The sequence below is a fragment of the Xiphophorus couchianus genome, chromosome 8 (genome assembly GCF_001444195.1).
Source record: "Xiphophorus couchianus chromosome 8, X_couchianus-1.0, whole genome shotgun sequence".
NCBI classification, from domain to species: Eukaryota; Metazoa; Chordata; class Actinopteri; order Cyprinodontiformes; family Poeciliidae; genus Xiphophorus; species Xiphophorus couchianus.
This window is the reverse complement of record NC_040235.1, coordinates 19,282,166-19,298,891: the sequence shown is the minus strand read 5'-3', so window position 1 is coordinate 19,298,891 and position 16,726 is coordinate 19,282,166. Positions and strand designations below refer to the sequence as shown.

The following is a 16,726-nucleotide window of genomic DNA, read 5'->3' as shown; positions in this document are numbered from 1 at the left end:
ACAAATTGATAGCTGCGAACTCAGCATGCACAGAGGACACATGCAATTAGGTTTGTGAAGGTGCTAGCATGCTGGAAACAGACCCTCTGGGATTTCTACCATTTAATGAGGCAAAGGGGAATCAAGTTTGTTTTTCTGTCTAACACAAGCTGAGTGATGTATAAACTACAACACCAGAGATTACATGGTATGCATTTTTATTACCAATTTTTTTTAAAATGCAACAAAAAAATATATACAGGCAGTTTAATAAATATAACAGATGAAGTATTTTACATTTCTCCTTAGGTGGAGGTTGAAGGTGTTGTTGAAAGCTTAGCTGCTGCAGAAGCATGCTTTAATGTAACCTGAGATCTACGGCAGCTGTTAATCACACAAAATATACAACTTCACTTGCAGCTGAGCCTGAGATTTATCTCTTATGCATAGAAAGGTCTCCAACTAAAGCAGCATCTTAGTATGTAACTGCATGTTTGCAAAGCTGTAATCAACTGAGCTCAATCACAGTGTTTTAAGGCTAAAAATATCCAATCAATAATTAAGAAATGTTTTTTTGGGTGAAGGAAATCTGTTTTTTCTTCTCTCGTTTCCCCCCATTTAGTTTGCACACAATTCAGACTGTAGCTGAAGTGAATTAAGTATTTTACAAGTGACTTTGGGTTTATGCTTCTCCTTAAGCCTTGAAGTTCTGAAAAATCTCAGCCGCATCCAGCCAAGTCCTGAAGCAGGCCAGGCCTCGGTCTCGGATTTGCTTCCTGCCCTTATCGGTGATCACCTCGCCGTTCTCCTTCACGATCACCAGTTTGGGAACTGCTGTGATTTTGTAGCGCTGCTTTAACTCACTAAGTGAAACAAGAAGAAAGAAAATCGGGTTTGATCAGAAGAAGTTGATTTTTACCCTTGTTTCTATTGGGTACAACTTTGCTCACATGAACTTTCCTTTTTTTCCCCTTTTCAAAAAAATCCAACTCATCTTAAAGACTCAAACTGAATTTAAAGCTGTGGTTTTAAACACTGATATGTAGGCAGATTTTGATTTTCTTGACAAAAAAAAAACAAAGAAAATATCCTGCAAATTCACTGATAAAGGTAGAAAGATTTATTTAGAAAATAAAGTAATCACATAATCGTCCCTATTAATGCCTCCAAGCATATTCCTCTGACCTATGGCAATATTTGTCACTGTAATGTTACGCTAAAACTGGATTAAAATTATTTTAAAAGCGCTTTGCACTCTGGGTGATATCTTATGAAATGGGTGGCACAAGCACTTAACAAACAAAAACAAAAAAAAAGCTATTTATATTAGCTGCACCCCCAGTAAGTTTGTATTGCTTACTTGCTGTTATTGTAAAAGTGAAACACAGATAAATCTGATTCAATAAAAACTCTTAGGTATCTTTTTCTGCTTGGTCTTCAGACCTGAAGGCAGATGTGTGTTTATGTTTTCAAAAGCAAACTAAAGATATGCTATATGTATTTAGTTTGTCTTTTAGTTGATGTTAGCTTTGATATTTATGTTTTATTTTATCACTATATTTCTGATTCCTGAAACAATTCAAACAATTATTATAAATATGTGATTTTACACAAATGCATTTAGGGGAGCTACACACATGTATAAAGTCTGGTATGCATTACTGTTCACACTAATAATAATAATAGTGTAGCTATTAACATCCAGCATAAAGGCCAGGGCACAATCAATCTGCGGAAACTGTCAGTCTGCTCTGCATTTAAACCTAATCCCTGACAGGGTGACCCCATAAGTAGTTTACATAAGCTGGAAAAAGCTTTACAGACTGCATTGTTTAAGCTAATAAGATGAAATTGCACTTAATTATTTGTTCCTAACCTTCCCTGAGTTAAATTGTTTGAAGTGAACAGAAACTCACTGCTTATAATCATCACTCCAGGGTAAAGCCAGCCAGTCTCCGTGTATGTCATGGTAATATTCGACCATGTCATCCAGCGACTTGTCTGAGGAGATGAACACGATCTCAAACTGAGCGGGAGGCTCACTTTCCTCCACCAGCTCCGTGTAAAAATCACAAAGGACAGGTGTGAAGTCCCGACACGGAGGGCACCATCCTGCAGAGAAGTAAATCCCCACCACTTTGTTCCTCAGCGCTTCCTCGGGGTCCACGAAGTCGCCGTCTTTATTCAGGAGAGTCCGACCAGAAAACACCTCCACCATGTCTGCCAAACTCTCTCACACACCTAAACGCAAAGAGTCTGGGACGTTTACAGCGCTGAATGTCGCTTTAGCTCATGGTAGTTCCGTTTAAATGTCAGTTTGCTGGGTTACCGAAATGTTTACCTTTCCTTTCCGCAAAAGCTCCTTACAGCCAATCCTCATAATCTCCTACGGACCAATGAGATGACGAGAAGACTGTGGTGCGTTTGCGGTCATTATCAAAGTCGGTTTTACACAATGCTGAATCGCTGCTGCTGATACCAAGCTGCAAGACCTTTTACAGCTGTTTTCAGCAGTTGTTTTGGGCTCCCGAGGGGTTATTCGCTATGTAACACCGTAAACTTTATTTCTATATTATGCCAGAGATACAGGAGTGAGTAGATACATATAAAAACACACAAAGGTAACTAAACTTAACCAGGGGTGGATAAGTTTTCTTCACAAAGGGTTACATGAGAAGTTCTGACTCCTGTGGAGGACTATCTGAACAGCTATTTAAAATAGTGAATAAACTGTGAGTTTAAGTTTTATTGTCTTCAGGGAACAGTCAACATCATAGCAAAACAATAAATTGTGATAAGTCCAACTTTATCTTTATTTATAAAGTATATTAAATTTAACAACATGAGTGTTAAATTGAGTTTTTTTTGCTTCACCTGGTTCCCAAATCTTTTAAAGACTACCAAGAATGATTGTGTTAGCATAAAGCTTGATTTTTTCTTCAATAAATGCCATTACTAACTTCAGTTCTCATCATATAAATATTCAGGAATGCTCTCAGGTTTTAACCCCTGAAATTAAAGTTATGTTGTGGGGGTTGTGTTTGCCAGTGCATAAACGTACATGTCAGCTAAACTTCTGAGTTAACCCCATTGTAAACTGTATAATCTTGTTATTTCATTCTATTTTTGAAACAGAGATAAATGTGAAGATGTAAATCCTATATGAGAGTGTGCTGTTTTGACATGATGATGTGATCCTGACACCATGGGGATGCCACATCACCATGTAGCACATCACATCTACAGAAAGGTTCATTTTTTATCATCTTAACAGTTTGGACTCACAGAAGAGACATACTAGCGCATCTCCATAAATTACATTTATTTCACCAATTCAATTCAAAAAGTGAAGTAATAGCTCCATTACATAATTATGTATTTTGACTTTGTCTCAGTTATTATTGACTATCATTTACAGATCAGCTGTCAGCAGTCTTCCCCATCATTGTACATGGCCATAACATATTTGAGTTAGTTTAACAATTGTCTTTGGTATTATTACATTTCTTAATTTGATCTTAATGCATTTAAAATTATTGAAATGTTTTTTTAAAAATGATTTGATGCACTGTTTTCTGGTGATGTCATTTCATGTTTTAGATTTAATAATTTAGAATTGCACTTTGTTTTGTCAAAGTAAAATAATGCCTAAGTTCTGCTGTGCCTTTTAAGCTCTCCTGCAAAGTAATGTACCTGACTTTTCAGTGGATTCAGATCTTAAACAGTTTTCCATGCAGTGTTGGTGAAATGCACATAGAGGTCAGTGTGTTTCTCTTTCTCCCTGCTTCCTCAGCAGAGAGCAGAGGTCATTTGGAAAGAAACCCGGCCATTCTTTTCTTGTCCAGCATTTGTTGGCCATCAGCGAAGTCAAGCTGCTTGTGTCTGGAGCGTGAGGAGAGATCTTCTCTTTTGTTTTGTCTTTATACAATATTTTTTCATTTGCTGTCATCTCTGGGATCATGACCTCTAATTCCAATTTATCCAACATGCGGCGGCTGGTGGAACAACTTAAACTTGAGGCCAGTGTGGAAAGAATTAAGGTAAAAACCAGAATGGTGCTGTTGTTGTTATCGGCTGTTAGTCTTGTTTCTTTCACATTGTTGCACGGCAATATTCTGATTTTATTAAAAAAAAATATTAGGCTACTTTAGTTGTTAAAGCGTTATCAACATTTAATTTTTTTTTTTTTTTTACAAAAAGAACAACAAAAATTCAGAAATTTCCACAAAAGATCAAATACTTGCAATACAATTGTGTGAATGTAGTTTCTATTGCACTAATTATGATTGAAATTCTGAGGACTTTAATGTACCAATAGTATAAATGTATAAACAGAGTGTAGAGTACGGTAGTCTTATTGTGTCCTTCTGTCATTTGGGAAACGTGTCTGGCAGTAACTAATCATCTTACATTGTCGTTCAAATACTTTAACAAAAGAGTTTTAAGTTTCTGAGTTTGTTCCTTTGCTTTATTTTTAAGTAAACTGTAACAGGTAAAAATTCAGTTCCCTGGGTACAGCACACATTGTTTGGCACAAATGATAAAAGCTATCTTATAGATACACTTGATGCTTTTTCCAGGTGTCCCAGGCAGCTGCAGAGCTGCAGCTGTACTGTCTGCAGAACGCGGGCAAAGACGCCCTGCTGGTCGGAGTCCCTACAGGGAGCAACCCCTTCAGAGAGCCGCGCTCCTGCACTGTGGTGTGAAGGTCGGACACTTTTCTATTTTGCAAGTGAATATTTATTATGTCAGCTGAGCTGCAAAAGAAGAATAATAGGTTTTGCACCCTTTTGCAGAGTACAAAGAAGAGGACGCAACTGTGACATCTCCTACAGGGAAAAGGAGATTTCAGCGTTTTGCCTTTTTATCCAGATAGGTTTTGTACAAATTCGAAGCTTTTTTTATGAAAGAAAATAGACTGTAATAAAATATTTCTTTGGTACATATGTCTTTCATTTATATTATTTTACTTCTTTTTAGCTTTCTTTTAAAAAAACCCCACATGGTGTAACTGTATGTCTCATTAGACGTCTCTTTAAGAATGATTTCTATGTTATGAAGGTGCGGAGTGATACAGTGGTTATCTACAAATGATACAAAACGGATGTTTTAGCCTGCTCACTAAATGACACTCTGGAATCTCATGGCGCTGGAACTTCCTGATGTTCAGTCTAAGTTAGGAACACAGCTAGAGAGAGGAAACTGAGTCTTCCTGTTTCAAACTGCAAAGACACAGTCAAAGATAACACTGAGGCAGCTCGCTTTTTGGACTTATTCGTAAGATCAAGCTATGCTAATTCAGAAATAAAACCTGTGCTTGAATAAAAAATAAGGCTCATACGTAAATATTTGCTGTCATAATGAGCTGTTCTGAGTTGAGTAAAACCTCGTCCTGCAGATTTTATTATTAGCTGTTTTTACCAATTTAAAATATATATTTTTGCCTTTAGGTATATAAAGGTTAATGTAAAAACTGTCTAGTGCAGCATCAATAATGTCTAGCCGGTCATGAGACGACTCTCATTTTTATCACTTCCTTTTCCTTCCAGTGCACATTTAAGGGAGGAGTCTTTGTGGAGTTATGTATAGAGCCGCTGCCAGTATTTTCTGACCTGTAATATGCCTATTATTTTTGTCTTAACTAACCATTTATAATTAACCTTTTAGCTGAATGTTAACAGTATGTTGTAATGCTCAAAGCTTTAAAATTATGCAAAGTAAGAGGAGATGCTTGCAAAGTTAACTGGAGGTTTTCCTTTATCTCTGCAATCTATAATTAAGTAAAGCCATCCATCCTTTGCCGAGTTCCCTGCTAACCCTGATTTCCCCAAATCCATTGGAACATTTAATTACTCTTATCCTCTTTAATCCATCCCAGGCTGTCTATTATGTGTGTTCTGCAGGAATTTTGCCCAGCATGTATGTAACAGGAAAACATAGAACAAAAACTTGATGCTTTTTTTTTTTTAAACAGATAAAACTATGAGCAAGAATGATTTCACTGCAGATTATTGTGAAAGTCACCCCAAATTTCATTCAAGATTTTAACTGTAACAATTTTTAAAAGTTACTCAGAAGATGTTTATGAATGCTGTAAAATATTCTAATGTTAATGTTTTCACATTTCTTGCTTTACTGAGCATCTCCTTTGCCTTTTGACTGCAGTACCCTGCTAGCAGCAGCAACGATAACACAACTAATAAACACAGAAGGGTGTCAACTTTTTACTACATATAGATGAAATAAAACTTTTAGAAAATTGACACCCACTTTCTAAGAAAGCCCTGGGAAACATCACATTTCTTGCCCATAAAAAGTGTTGCCCATAAAATGACCACTGACCACAAGGGAGTTTAAACTGGAAAAACAAAAACGACACTAAGAAAATTTCACAGATCAGGAATGCTTAAAAGCTAAAAGTATTGTCATCCTGCCAGGGCTGGATTATGGGGTAAATTTTTACCAAGGTAATTCTTGATTCTGCTGTGGTTTAACCCTGGTGCAGTTAAAAATTAAAGAGTCTTGAATAATGGTATACAAGAATGCCAAGAAAACCTTCTGGGCTCCTGAAAAAGGTTTCTTAAGTAGAAATGTTCTTTCTCCACCCCTTTACAGCACCTATAAATCTAAATTATAAGTAATTTTCACTTTGACCAGTCATTCTTCTCAGATCATTGTACATATCAAAGTTAGATACCTTTGTTTAGATTTGCCTTTACTAATAATAAGTGGAACACAGACTAATTCTAGTCTGGATTGCATCTTTTCATTATTATTTTTTTTTACCACTGTAGTGTAATGTTTTTTGTTTGTTGATTGTGTTACGTTTTTATCATGAGAAGCACTTTGAACTGCCTACTTGTTGAAATGTGCTTTTCAGATAAACCTGACTAGAAACTTGACTGATGTATCACAAAAAGCTTGCCTACTTTCTATTGGACATTAGGGGTTTACTTTTGTTGGACAAATGTAACTAAAAAGGCAAATGTTACTTTGTGGAACAGGTTCAGTAACATTAGTATCAGTGACTCATCAGCTTGTTAGTTTCTGTTGAGATTACTGTTTTGTTTCAGGGCAAATCAAATTTTTCACTTCTTCCCATGTAGTACATACAGAAAGACTTTGCATGTTTTAAAGCGCCTGTTTTAGGCAAAACATTACTGTTGATGATGTTGCAGTTAGATTTTTATCTCTTGCTGGCTTCAAAGATGTCTCTCTTTAGGTCAGAAATTTGAAGAACTACCTTTTGCTGCAATTACAGCCGAGTCTTTTTGGGGTATGTTTCTAATAGGTTTTCATATCTAAAGGCTGAATGTTTTCTTATGAGTCATTGCAAAATAGCTCAAACTCATTTCCAATTAGATTTTGACTGGCCCCTTGTAACATGTCCCTCGATTTAAACCATGTCTTTGTAGCTTTGGATGAATGTTTGGGGTCATTGTCCTGTTGGTAGCCGAATCACTGCCACATTCTCCATTCTTTTATAAACTCTAACAGCGTTTTCTCCTTTTCTTGTGTAATTTTGTTCTATTTATCTTGTCATGAAATCTGACCAGCTTTCCTGTCCCTGTAGATGAAAAGCACCCCCACAGCATAATGTTGCGCAATTACTCTGGACACACCATCACCATTTCCTTCATACATGGTGTTTTGCGTGTGGTACAAAAAGCTACACTTTGGTCTCATGTGACCAGATCACATTTTTTTTGCAGGGTTATGAAAACTGTAAATGGCTTACAACATTTTTTTTTAAATAATGACTTGGATTGAATAATGGATTCCTTTTTGCAACTCTCTTGTAAAGGACCAACTTGTCCAGACATTCTGCAGACGGTTAAAACCAAAGTGTTTTTTTTTTTCAAACCGATGGAGCATTTAGAAAAGAAAAGATCATTCTCTAATCAAAACATGTTGGTTGTAGCTTGATGATGGTCTGGGAATCCAATTTCGCCTTTACCAAAATATCCTGAAGCAGAATATCCAGCCAGTAGTTTGTGACCTTAAGCTTGAACATTCATGGGTTATGCAGACAGACGTTCATCACTGAACGGCTTGAACAAAGTGAATGAAGGTGAGGCGTTTTCTAGTCAAAGTACTGACTTAAATTTGACTGTGACCTTAGCAGATCATTAATGCTCAAAAATCCTCCAATATGGCTGAGCTATCTATTCCTCCCACGATTTATGATATGTTGTTTCAAATGCTTCATGGCATTGAAGTTGCAAAGCCAGTTATATCAGGATTGGAAGGCTATCAGTTTGCACATATGTAAGAAAAGGTTCAGTAACTTTTACCCACTTAATAAATGAAGTAATTGGAAAGCTAAAGTTTGCAATTTCTAAAGTAACCATTTTCTGTTATTAAAATATGCTTGGTGATCTGAAACATTTAGTTGTGGCAGAAAAGGAAAAAAAGAAGAAAAGAGTACACCTTATTTTATAAGAATTGTTAGTAATTCAATTTAAGAAAATTTTGCATTTGCATTTAAATTTTTCTAAAATGTTTTAGTTTTTATTGTTACAGTTGTACATTTCCCAACTTGTTCTCTGTTGAAAGCGTTAAACGACGCCATCTGGTGGTTAAGTATATACAATTACATAATGGTCACGTCGTGCTTCTGCAGCGTAATCCAATCATTTCGAGCTGAAACATCTATTCATGCATCCCCAAAGTAACTCAAACATATTTTTTTTGTTAATATAGCAATACTAAAGAGAATAAATACAATAATTTATATGATGTAACTCATGATTGTAACATATTTTTTGTTCAAATACATATGAAGCTGCATTAACCTCTTAACAGTCACATAAAAAAGTGCAGTCATGAGGACACACGCGCATCTTCATGATGCTGAAGAGCATGTTCTCTACAGCTTCAGATAAAGAAGGAAAATCTACTTTTCTATTCATAGCATCTGGGATATAAACCTCTCCCCACTCTATTTAATCTGTGTTGTAGTCGGCCCCAAACAACAAAAAGTCTGTTGAAAAGTCTAATTTTTCCCTCCTACATCTTTTTGCATTATGTTAGTTTAGTTAGCATGCACAGCTCTAATACACAATGCAACAAAAAGTATAAGTAGAATCTCAAGTGCTTCTGTGGTAAACAGGTTACCCTTACAACTGCTCCGCCTATCGTTTCATTCCTAAGAAAACAAGGTCAGGTATTCAAAGGACTTGTTTTTTAGAAAAGGAAACAACCTGAACACACTGTATAGTATTGTTTTCTCCTTTAAAGGTGTGGGCGGAGAGTAGAGTGCAGAGTTAAGTTTCACTGACACCTCCCTTTCTAGACTCACAAACTGCAGATCAGCCGTGTTGCAGTCCTGAGAGGTGCTCTCGGTTGGGATCTTAGTGCGTATATTGTTGTCTTTTTCCGACTCTTGTGGATGTGGCTGCCATCAATGACGAACCAAAGTAGGACACTCTGGGAAACTTGTACGATAGGTCTATTCCTTTCCCAAACCTCTCTGACCACTGAAAAGGATATAAGCCACTTGGACTTCTCTTTCCCTCGTATGTCTGTGAATTTTCATACAACAAATAAGAATTTTCATCAAGTGCAGAGATGGCAAAGTTGCACAAACTCTATGTAGTACTACTAACAGGTAGGGTTAACTATTATTCTGCTCATATGTTAGACTAAGTGGTCAACTTTCTTCATGTAGTTTAGAGACATGGGGGCATTTGTCTAGTAAAATTTGTACATAGTTGTATAGATTAGTTCTTGAACAAATTTTCTGTTGACAGCTGGTTCAGTTAAAATTGAATTGAGACATTATTCTCCCACTAACTAACATGTGTAAAAAGCTTTGGAGCTGGTTAATCATTTAGTGAAGGTCTTATAAATCAGCACTACATTATCGGACCCCCCACTAATTATAGCCTTTTAAATCCTCTTGTCTGAAGTGTGAAACATTCCCCAATAAAATATTATTTATTCTGACAGTTTATAAAATCAGGTAGAGTGTGACAACTTTTACACACCTGTAAAACGTGGAATGTGGTCTCAAATTAGCTGATGAGTCGACACAAAGCAAGTGAGAATAATAGCATGTATGTGGGCGTGTGCATGTGTGTGTGTGTGTCTGACTGGCTTTTTGTTTGTGTTTGTGTTTGTGTTTGCGTCTGCAGCTCTAGCACTGTGGAAACGTTGTCTGGCAGAATGGAACGCCACCGATGGGTCCTCCAACCAAACCACATCTGTATGTCGAGACAACTGCACAGGTAGAGACGGGACAATCCCTCACTGATGTCATAAAGAGCTTTGAGATATAATTGACACAATCATCAAAGCAGACACTGAACTGGTTAAAGCAGTCTAGGTAAATAGTGTCAGTCATCTGTGACGGGATTATGGCCTTTGAAAACTGTTAAGGCTATGACGTTCCCCTTCTTCCTGTTCACCTTTGGCTACTTTGTTTGCATGAAAATGGGAGATGAAATGTCTCGTCTTCAAAGAAGGTACAGGAATATGCTGGCGGATCTGAGAAAAGGAACACTCCCCAAATTGAATGTGTTCAATTTGGAAATTAATAAATATTTACTAATTGTGGTAATGCTAAAGAATACTAGCAATACAAGTCAATAACAACATGTTTGTATCTACTGTGTGTAATCAAATCCCAAAAAAAGGTTGCGCATAATTAAAAATTGGATAGTTCAGATGCCGCTGCTTTTATGACACAGAATCTGTCAGACTTGTCACTTAACATTTCATACTTCTCGGAAATAGATAGAAAATCTGGTGCCTGTTGTTATAAAGGCACCAATAGATAAACTAATGGTAGAGAAATCTAGTATGAAAGGTCTAACAGTGAATGAATGAATGAATCAATCTATTAACCAATGTTTTTATGTATACTGTCCAAGTAAGTACTTTATACTTTACTAAGGGCTGTACAGAAGTTAAAAAGAAATAATAATAATAATAATAATAATAATAATAATAATAATAATGAAAAAACATTAGAGTTACAGTGACCTGAAACAAATATATAAAACATAAACAATAACATCTAAAATAAAAATAAAAATTATACTATCAAAAAACACACGACAGAACTTACCAGAAATATTATAAAATTAGAATAAATAAACAAAAAAAAAAAATCAACACATGGCAAGAAAGATCTTGTTGACATTTTTTTTTCAGAACTGTTCTTCTGGCACTGATCACTGTTTTGCCCGACAAAATTAACAACTGATGTGAAAGACGAAATGGTCCAAGCCATCTCTGTTTAAACACTTTTTAAAATGAGATATAAAAATCCACAACTGGTCCCGACAGATGATGTGATTGTGGCCTCTTGGTTAGTTTTGTAGTTGCTATTGTGTGGGAAATTCAATGGTAAATAATGCAACATACTTCACTCGGTTTTCACAGCAGCACTTTTGTAGTAATGAGATGATGAACTACAAAGTTACAAAGTTATTATTATTATTTTTCAGTTTTATAACCCAGACGATGAAAACTATTTGCTCCTCTGCTTTAACTGCCACCAAATATGAAGGTTGCTTTTAGCTGGTCAGGTTGGCTAACCATCAATAAGACTGCAAACACATACGGTATATCTTCGTGACCTCTGGGGTCATGTCTGCTAGCGTGTGCTCAAGTTTCAGCTAACAATTAGACCGCACTCATTGATGTCACCTGGAGGGCAGTATCCGTTTATGGGCTCTCGCTCTTTTTTTTTTTTTTTTTTGAGGGACAAATTCACTAGAGCGGGTTGTAAAGATAGCGGCAGCTTTTCAAGAAGTGCTACGTGAAAACTGGTGGTCAGAAGTTCAACAGCTGTTCCAGGGTACGATTAGTTAGCCAGCTAAATAAAAACCTGTGTGGGACATAGTTGAGAGAATGAAAATTCCAACTTTCATGTTTAATTTAGAGAAGAATTACACTGATGGAGCTTTGTGGATAATGAGTCTTTTATGACACCGGTGCCTTAGCGGATTTGAATAGCGTTCCTCTCTCAACCAGATCGTATTGCAAACAGTCTATTAATAAATTAGGTCATGGCAGAGGGTGAGAATTGACGTCATAGTGGCAAGCTGACAAACTGTGACAAAGCTCCAGAAATAGATGTTGCACTTTTATTTGCTCGTGATTAAAACTGGTTATGCTTAATTAGAAATTACTCAAATATGTGTAAGACAGACCAAAGGAGCCTCCCATTTTAAATATTTGTACATTTCTGCAAAAGCAATCCGCATGCTGAAACTTTCAAATGGTTCAGTGTTGTGGTAGTTACTTTAACAATGAAAGTATTTTCCTGATCTTACACTAAAAAGGAAAGCTAGAAGCTTGTCACCTACACTGGCTTCACAAGCTTACTTAATCATGGAGCACAAGATCATGAACTAGATATAGTTTTGTCAAATGTGTTACAAAATGAATCTAAAAATGATGTGTCAGTGGCTGAATATCTATAAATCAAAAAATATGGATATATAATACATTTAATGTCAGATCAAGTAAATTGATCCTACATTTGTTGTTATAGCTATATTCAGAAACATTATTTGTTTCTACATTAGTTTTTGGTAAAAGTTTAAGGGTCATTGCAGAGGCTTAAACCCTTCTGTTTGTAAATCTCAGGTTTTGTATAGTATCTTCAACAAAATACAGGTTCCATTTTAATACAAGTGTCATGTACTTAACTGAAAAGTTTTAACAGTCATTTTAACCAAGTTAAAAAAAAAAAATCTTATAAATGGCATTTAAAAGTGCTTAAAAACATTGCTAATGCAGATGAGAGTTGAAATCAAGTATGAGCAATTTGTGACTGGTAAACTACATATACAGTCCTTTTAGGATAATTTCTATTTCATTAGTAGGTTGGAGAATTTGTTTTGGTAACAACTAGAACAATAAATTTACTAAGAGGTCATATAATTTCATTTCTCCAACAGAAAAAGACACAGAACAATCGAATGGTCACTACTCAGAATGTCCTAAGGAGCTGCTTCATTACTGTATCCATGGAGAGTGTCGTTACATTAAGGAACAAAAGGCACCATCCTGCAGGTGAGAAATAGTTCTAGAAAATATTAGTAAACATAAATGTAAAAAAGATTAGACAATGAAGTTTAGCTTTGTTGAGAATTCAGAACAACAAACATGGAAATTTCATCACAAATATGTGGTCAGATAATATATATATTTAAAACCTTAAAACCTTATGAATAGTTAACAGTAGAAAGGTTTCATGCCAAAATAAAATAAAACAAAATTAATCATTTAAACGTTTTTTTTTCCTTGTCTAAGGTGTCACAACAATTACAACGGCGCCAGGTGTGAATATGTGACGTTGGACTGGCAAATAGGTGGCAGAGGACAAATCATAATAGGCTGCGCCATTGCAGTGCTTCTGCTCTTGATGATCCTCGTTATTTCCATCTGCGTCTGTTCACAGTAAGATAAAATAGTTTCTAACAATATAGATACATTTTCTTAAAGGAACAGCATGGCCTTCACAGAACTAGTTGTCAACAATGATTGTTCTTTTCATTTGGTGCTTTATGGGGTTTAAAAATATGTTTTTACTGCTTCCCTCCTCCCTGCAGCAACACATCTGCATTGATGTGTTAAATGAACAATCATATGTCTGAGTTTTTAATAGTAGTTTCAAAACTACCCTTTTGTTTTTTTAAGTACATATTACATTTTTAGATTAGATACCTGTGAACTACCAAATACGTTTTGTAAAGGCTTTGCTGAAATAGTTCTCATAGTTCTCACCTATGAAAAAATACTCTGCGTGGCAAAAAACCGCTGCAGAACCACAAAGGAATAGTACAGAGCAAAGGGTGTTCATGAGTTAGAATGACCTAGTCAAAGTCCATTGAAACTCTATAGCAAGTGTAATTCATAGATGTTCAAGCTGAGATTGAACTACTTTTGCAAAGACAAATGAGAAAAAAAGTCCCATCTCTAACTGTCCAAAGCTGATAAAGAGATATCCAAAGAGACTCAACTGTTGCAAAATGTTTGAAATGTTCATTATGATAAATAATAGTGAGTATGTATAATATGAATAAATAGCAGGTTATTTATGCATATTTATTTATGCATATTTTTAAAACAATATTTACATGTATATAGTCTGATCCCACTTTTGCAACAAAGCAGTTTTACCCAAGCTGTTCCTTTAAAGTCTTACTGCACAGGCTGGACATATTTGGTTTTGTTCTTTGCAGTCGTTTATTGCCTTCCATGTATGGTATGTGCCATGGTTCTCTTGTTTTCAGTTGCAGGTGCAGAATGTGGGGACAGAACAGAAGACAGACGGAGCGTAGAAACGGAACAGAGAAACGCAGCATGCTGAGTCCACCAGAGTCAACAGAACTGACACGTATCGACTCAGTTTGAAGACCCTGTCAGGGATGCCTTTAGGCATCACATGTTTACACACAGGGCCGCTTCTGGCCGCAGGCTCACAGTAAATGCAGGAGGCCTCAGCATCGGTCCCTGGTCAGCATCGAGGCCGATGAGTAACACCGCTTCACAGGAAAATATGTCAACCTGTGACAGAAGCTCAGAAGATTTCTTTTGTCCTGGTGACCTGCTGTGTTTGGAACATTAAACAAGCTTATGGGAGCAAAAAACAAGAGGAAGATGCCCTCCTGGATTTATGATAAATATGAATTTGGGAAGAGTGTTCAGCTGCCTGGGTGCTGGAAAGGATGCTTTTGTTTTAAAAGTTGTGGAGCAACAGACATGGCCTTTTGCCGAGTGCTGCTGATCACGCAGCACTAAATAAATTGTTGCTATGTTGGAAAAAGCTCCGAGGCGAGTTGGCAGCCAATGACAACACTCCGTCAGGTCGGCTTGGAACCGGCATCTGCAGGAGACGCATCAACACTGTGAGATGAGAGGAAAGCAACTGTCCTTTTAGGGAAACTGAGCTACAGAGATCAACCTTTATACAGATTGTAACACAACCACAGCAGCAGGCTTGTTTATTGCTTGACTAGCTTTTATGTGCCACATAATGATCAGTTATCACTTTCAACTTATCACTACAGAGCCATGTCTCCACGTATGCTCGCAGACGATATTGTTACTCATGTTCATGACCAGTTCAAGGAGAGGCCCATTAAGGTTGGAGCTACATTAGCCACACGGTTCAAAAAGGACAAGCAGATCTTGTGCTGGAAGTCTTTTTTTATCTGTTGGGGTTTTTATATTTGGAGTCGAGGAGCATGCAGACTACAGAACAGAACAGCTGAGTCTGTGTGCAAGGCCTGACAGTGCTGCTCTGTTTCACAGCTGCCAAACCTTCACTGAGATTTCAGAATGTAACTATGTAGACATAAACTCGGAGTCAGGTAAATCTGCCTCTGTCATTTACATCACTTATCAATAAACATGCTGTTGTTTACTTTACTTTTACTGAAAAATTGCATATATTTACTTCTTAACACAAATGCTTTACCCACAATTTGTCTAAAAAAATATTTCTGCAAAGCATCAGAGTCGAAGAGCAGACAAAGTAAAAAAGATAGTTCACATTTAAATTTCTCGAAAATCCTTTTATAACAATTTTCCACATATTATTATTATTATTATTATTATATTATTATTATTATTATATTATTATTATTATTATTATTATTATTATTGTACTTGTGACAGTGCAATGACAATAAAGTTGAATTCTATTCTATTATTATCAATAATACTAAATAAATAAATATGTGGAAAATGTATAACAATTTTCCACATATAATAATAATAATAATAATAATAATAATAATACATTCTCACAGCTCTCCTGATAACAACTATACAGAACCCCAATCATCAAAAAGACAAATATTTTCATTTATAATTAATTTGTTCATCTACCAGATCATTAGACCATACAGCTCTGGAAAAAAATAAGAGAGCAGTTAAAATGATCAGTTTCTCTGGTTCTAACATTTATAGCTATATGTTAAATGAACATTGTTCTTTTATTCCATGAACTACTGACAACATGCCTCCAAAATTCCAAGCAGAAATTTTGCATTTATTTGCAGAAAATGAGAAATGGTCAAAATAACGAAAAAGATGCAGACCTCAGATAATGCAAAGAAAACAAGTTCATATTCATTTAGAAACAACAATACTGAAGTTTTAACTCAGGAAGAGTTCAGAAATCAGTATTTGGTGGAATAACCATGAGGTTTTCAATTAGGTTCAGTGCAGTGGTCTATTTTTTATCCAGAGCTGTACATCTTCACATATTACAATGTCTCCATGTCCTGTAGGTTGGTATAATAATTGTGTTAATAATTAATATAATACCCAATTTGCTAGTGATGAAAACAAATCAGACACACTGAGAAGCCGTCAGTCTTTATAGTTTTACAGTATTGTGTTGCCATGGTGCAGTAACACCGGCTGGGTTCAACACTACACCAGTGAATGTGAGTTTTTATGGTCCTCTGTTGTACCTGCCTTCATCCAGAAGCTGCTAAAAGCTAAACTATAACAGTACCACTTCTGTTGTGAGTTGAAAGAAGTCAGCTCACGTGTTCATCTTTGTTTTCAAGAGTTAAGCCATGTGTTTCATCTCAGCTGCTGTATTACTCTGACCAAGACGGTAATATTTCTTTAAATGTCTATTTTAGTCTCATGAAACATTTTTGGCTGATTTTGTGCTATCTTTTCTGGGTTTTTTCCCCCCCTCGGAACATTTAGAGTGAAATTTAATCAACCCATGCCTTAAAAATCCACAGCAATGTTCATCATTAACTTA

At 36.0% G+C, this 16,726-nt stretch overlaps 3 protein-coding genes across 7 annotated transcripts; 2 read left to right on the top strand and 1 right to left on the bottom strand.

Annotated features, from left to right (window-relative positions):
- Nucleotides 1-591: 591 nt before the first annotated feature.
- nxnl2 (nucleoredoxin like 2) lies at nt 592-2,362 on the bottom strand. The gene is made up of 2 exons (XM_028024582.1): nt 1,896-2,362; nt 592-842 (listed from the first exon to the last, which is right to left on the bottom strand). Exons 1-2 carry the CDS (start codon nt 2,195-2,197, stop codon nt 674-676), a joined length of 471 nt encoding a protein of 156 aa, XP_027880383.1. The 5' UTR covers nt 2,198-2,362; the 3' UTR covers nt 592-673.
- Nucleotides 2,363-3,810: 1,448 nt separating this feature from the next.
- gng10 (guanine nucleotide binding protein (G protein), gamma 10) lies at nt 3,811-4,921 on the top strand. The gene is made up of 3 exons (XM_028026425.1): nt 3,811-4,019; nt 4,560-4,687; nt 4,776-4,921. Exons 1-2 carry the CDS (start codon nt 3,939-3,941, stop codon nt 4,683-4,685), a joined length of 207 nt encoding a protein of 68 aa, XP_027882226.1. The 5' UTR covers nt 3,811-3,938; the 3' UTR covers nt 4,686-4,687; nt 4,776-4,921.
- A 2,679-nt stretch (nt 4,922-7,600) lies between these two features.
- Nucleotides 7,601-15,369, top strand: btc (betacellulin, epidermal growth factor family member). 5 transcript variants are annotated; one of them, XM_028026421.1, is made up of 5 exons: nt 7,601-9,497; nt 10,116-10,208; nt 12,894-13,008; nt 13,249-13,395; nt 14,232-15,369. In XM_028026421.1, the coding sequence occupies exons 1-5, from the start codon at nt 9,371-9,373 to the stop codon at nt 14,350-14,352; spliced, it is 603 nt and encodes a 200-aa protein (XP_027882222.1). In that variant the 5' UTR covers nt 7,601-9,370; the 3' UTR covers nt 14,353-15,369. The 5 variants fall into 5 exon arrangements, with proteins under 5 accessions (XP_027882222.1, XP_027882221.1, XP_027882225.1 ...); XM_028026420.1 differs by having other exon boundaries at nt 12,891-13,008; XM_028026424.1 differs by having other exon boundaries at nt 7,601-9,589.
- Nucleotides 15,370-16,726: the final 1,357 nt, after the last annotated feature.

Excerpts from the sequence above, each read along its gene's own strand:
- nxnl2 (XM_028024582.1), bottom strand. The coding sequence starts at position 2,197 with ATGGTGGAGGTGTTTTCTGGTCGGACTCTCCTGAATAAAGACGGCGAC. Across the intron at positions 843-1,895 it reads TGGAGTGATGATTATAAGCA|TGAGTTAAAGCAGCGCTACA; the intron begins GTGAGTTTCTGT and ends TGTTTCACTTAG.
- gng10 (XM_028026425.1), top strand. The coding sequence starts at position 3,939 with ATGACCTCTAATTCCAATTTATCCAACATGCGGCGGCTGGTGGAACAA. Across the intron at positions 4,020-4,559 it reads CCAGTGTGGAAAGAATTAAG|GTGTCCCAGGCAGCTGCAGA; the intron begins GTAAAAACCAGA and ends TGCTTTTTCCAG.
- btc (XM_028026420.1), top strand. The coding sequence starts at position 9,371 with ATGTGGCTGCCATCAATGACGAACCAAAGTAGGACACTCTGGGAAACT. Across the intron at positions 9,498-10,115 it reads CTTGGACTTCTCTTTCCCTC|CTCTAGCACTGTGGAAACGT; the intron begins GTATGTCTGTGA and ends TTGCGTCTGCAG. Across the intron at positions 13,009-13,248 it reads CAAAAGGCACCATCCTGCAG|GTGTCACAACAATTACAACG; the intron begins GTGAGAAATAGT and ends TCCTTGTCTAAG.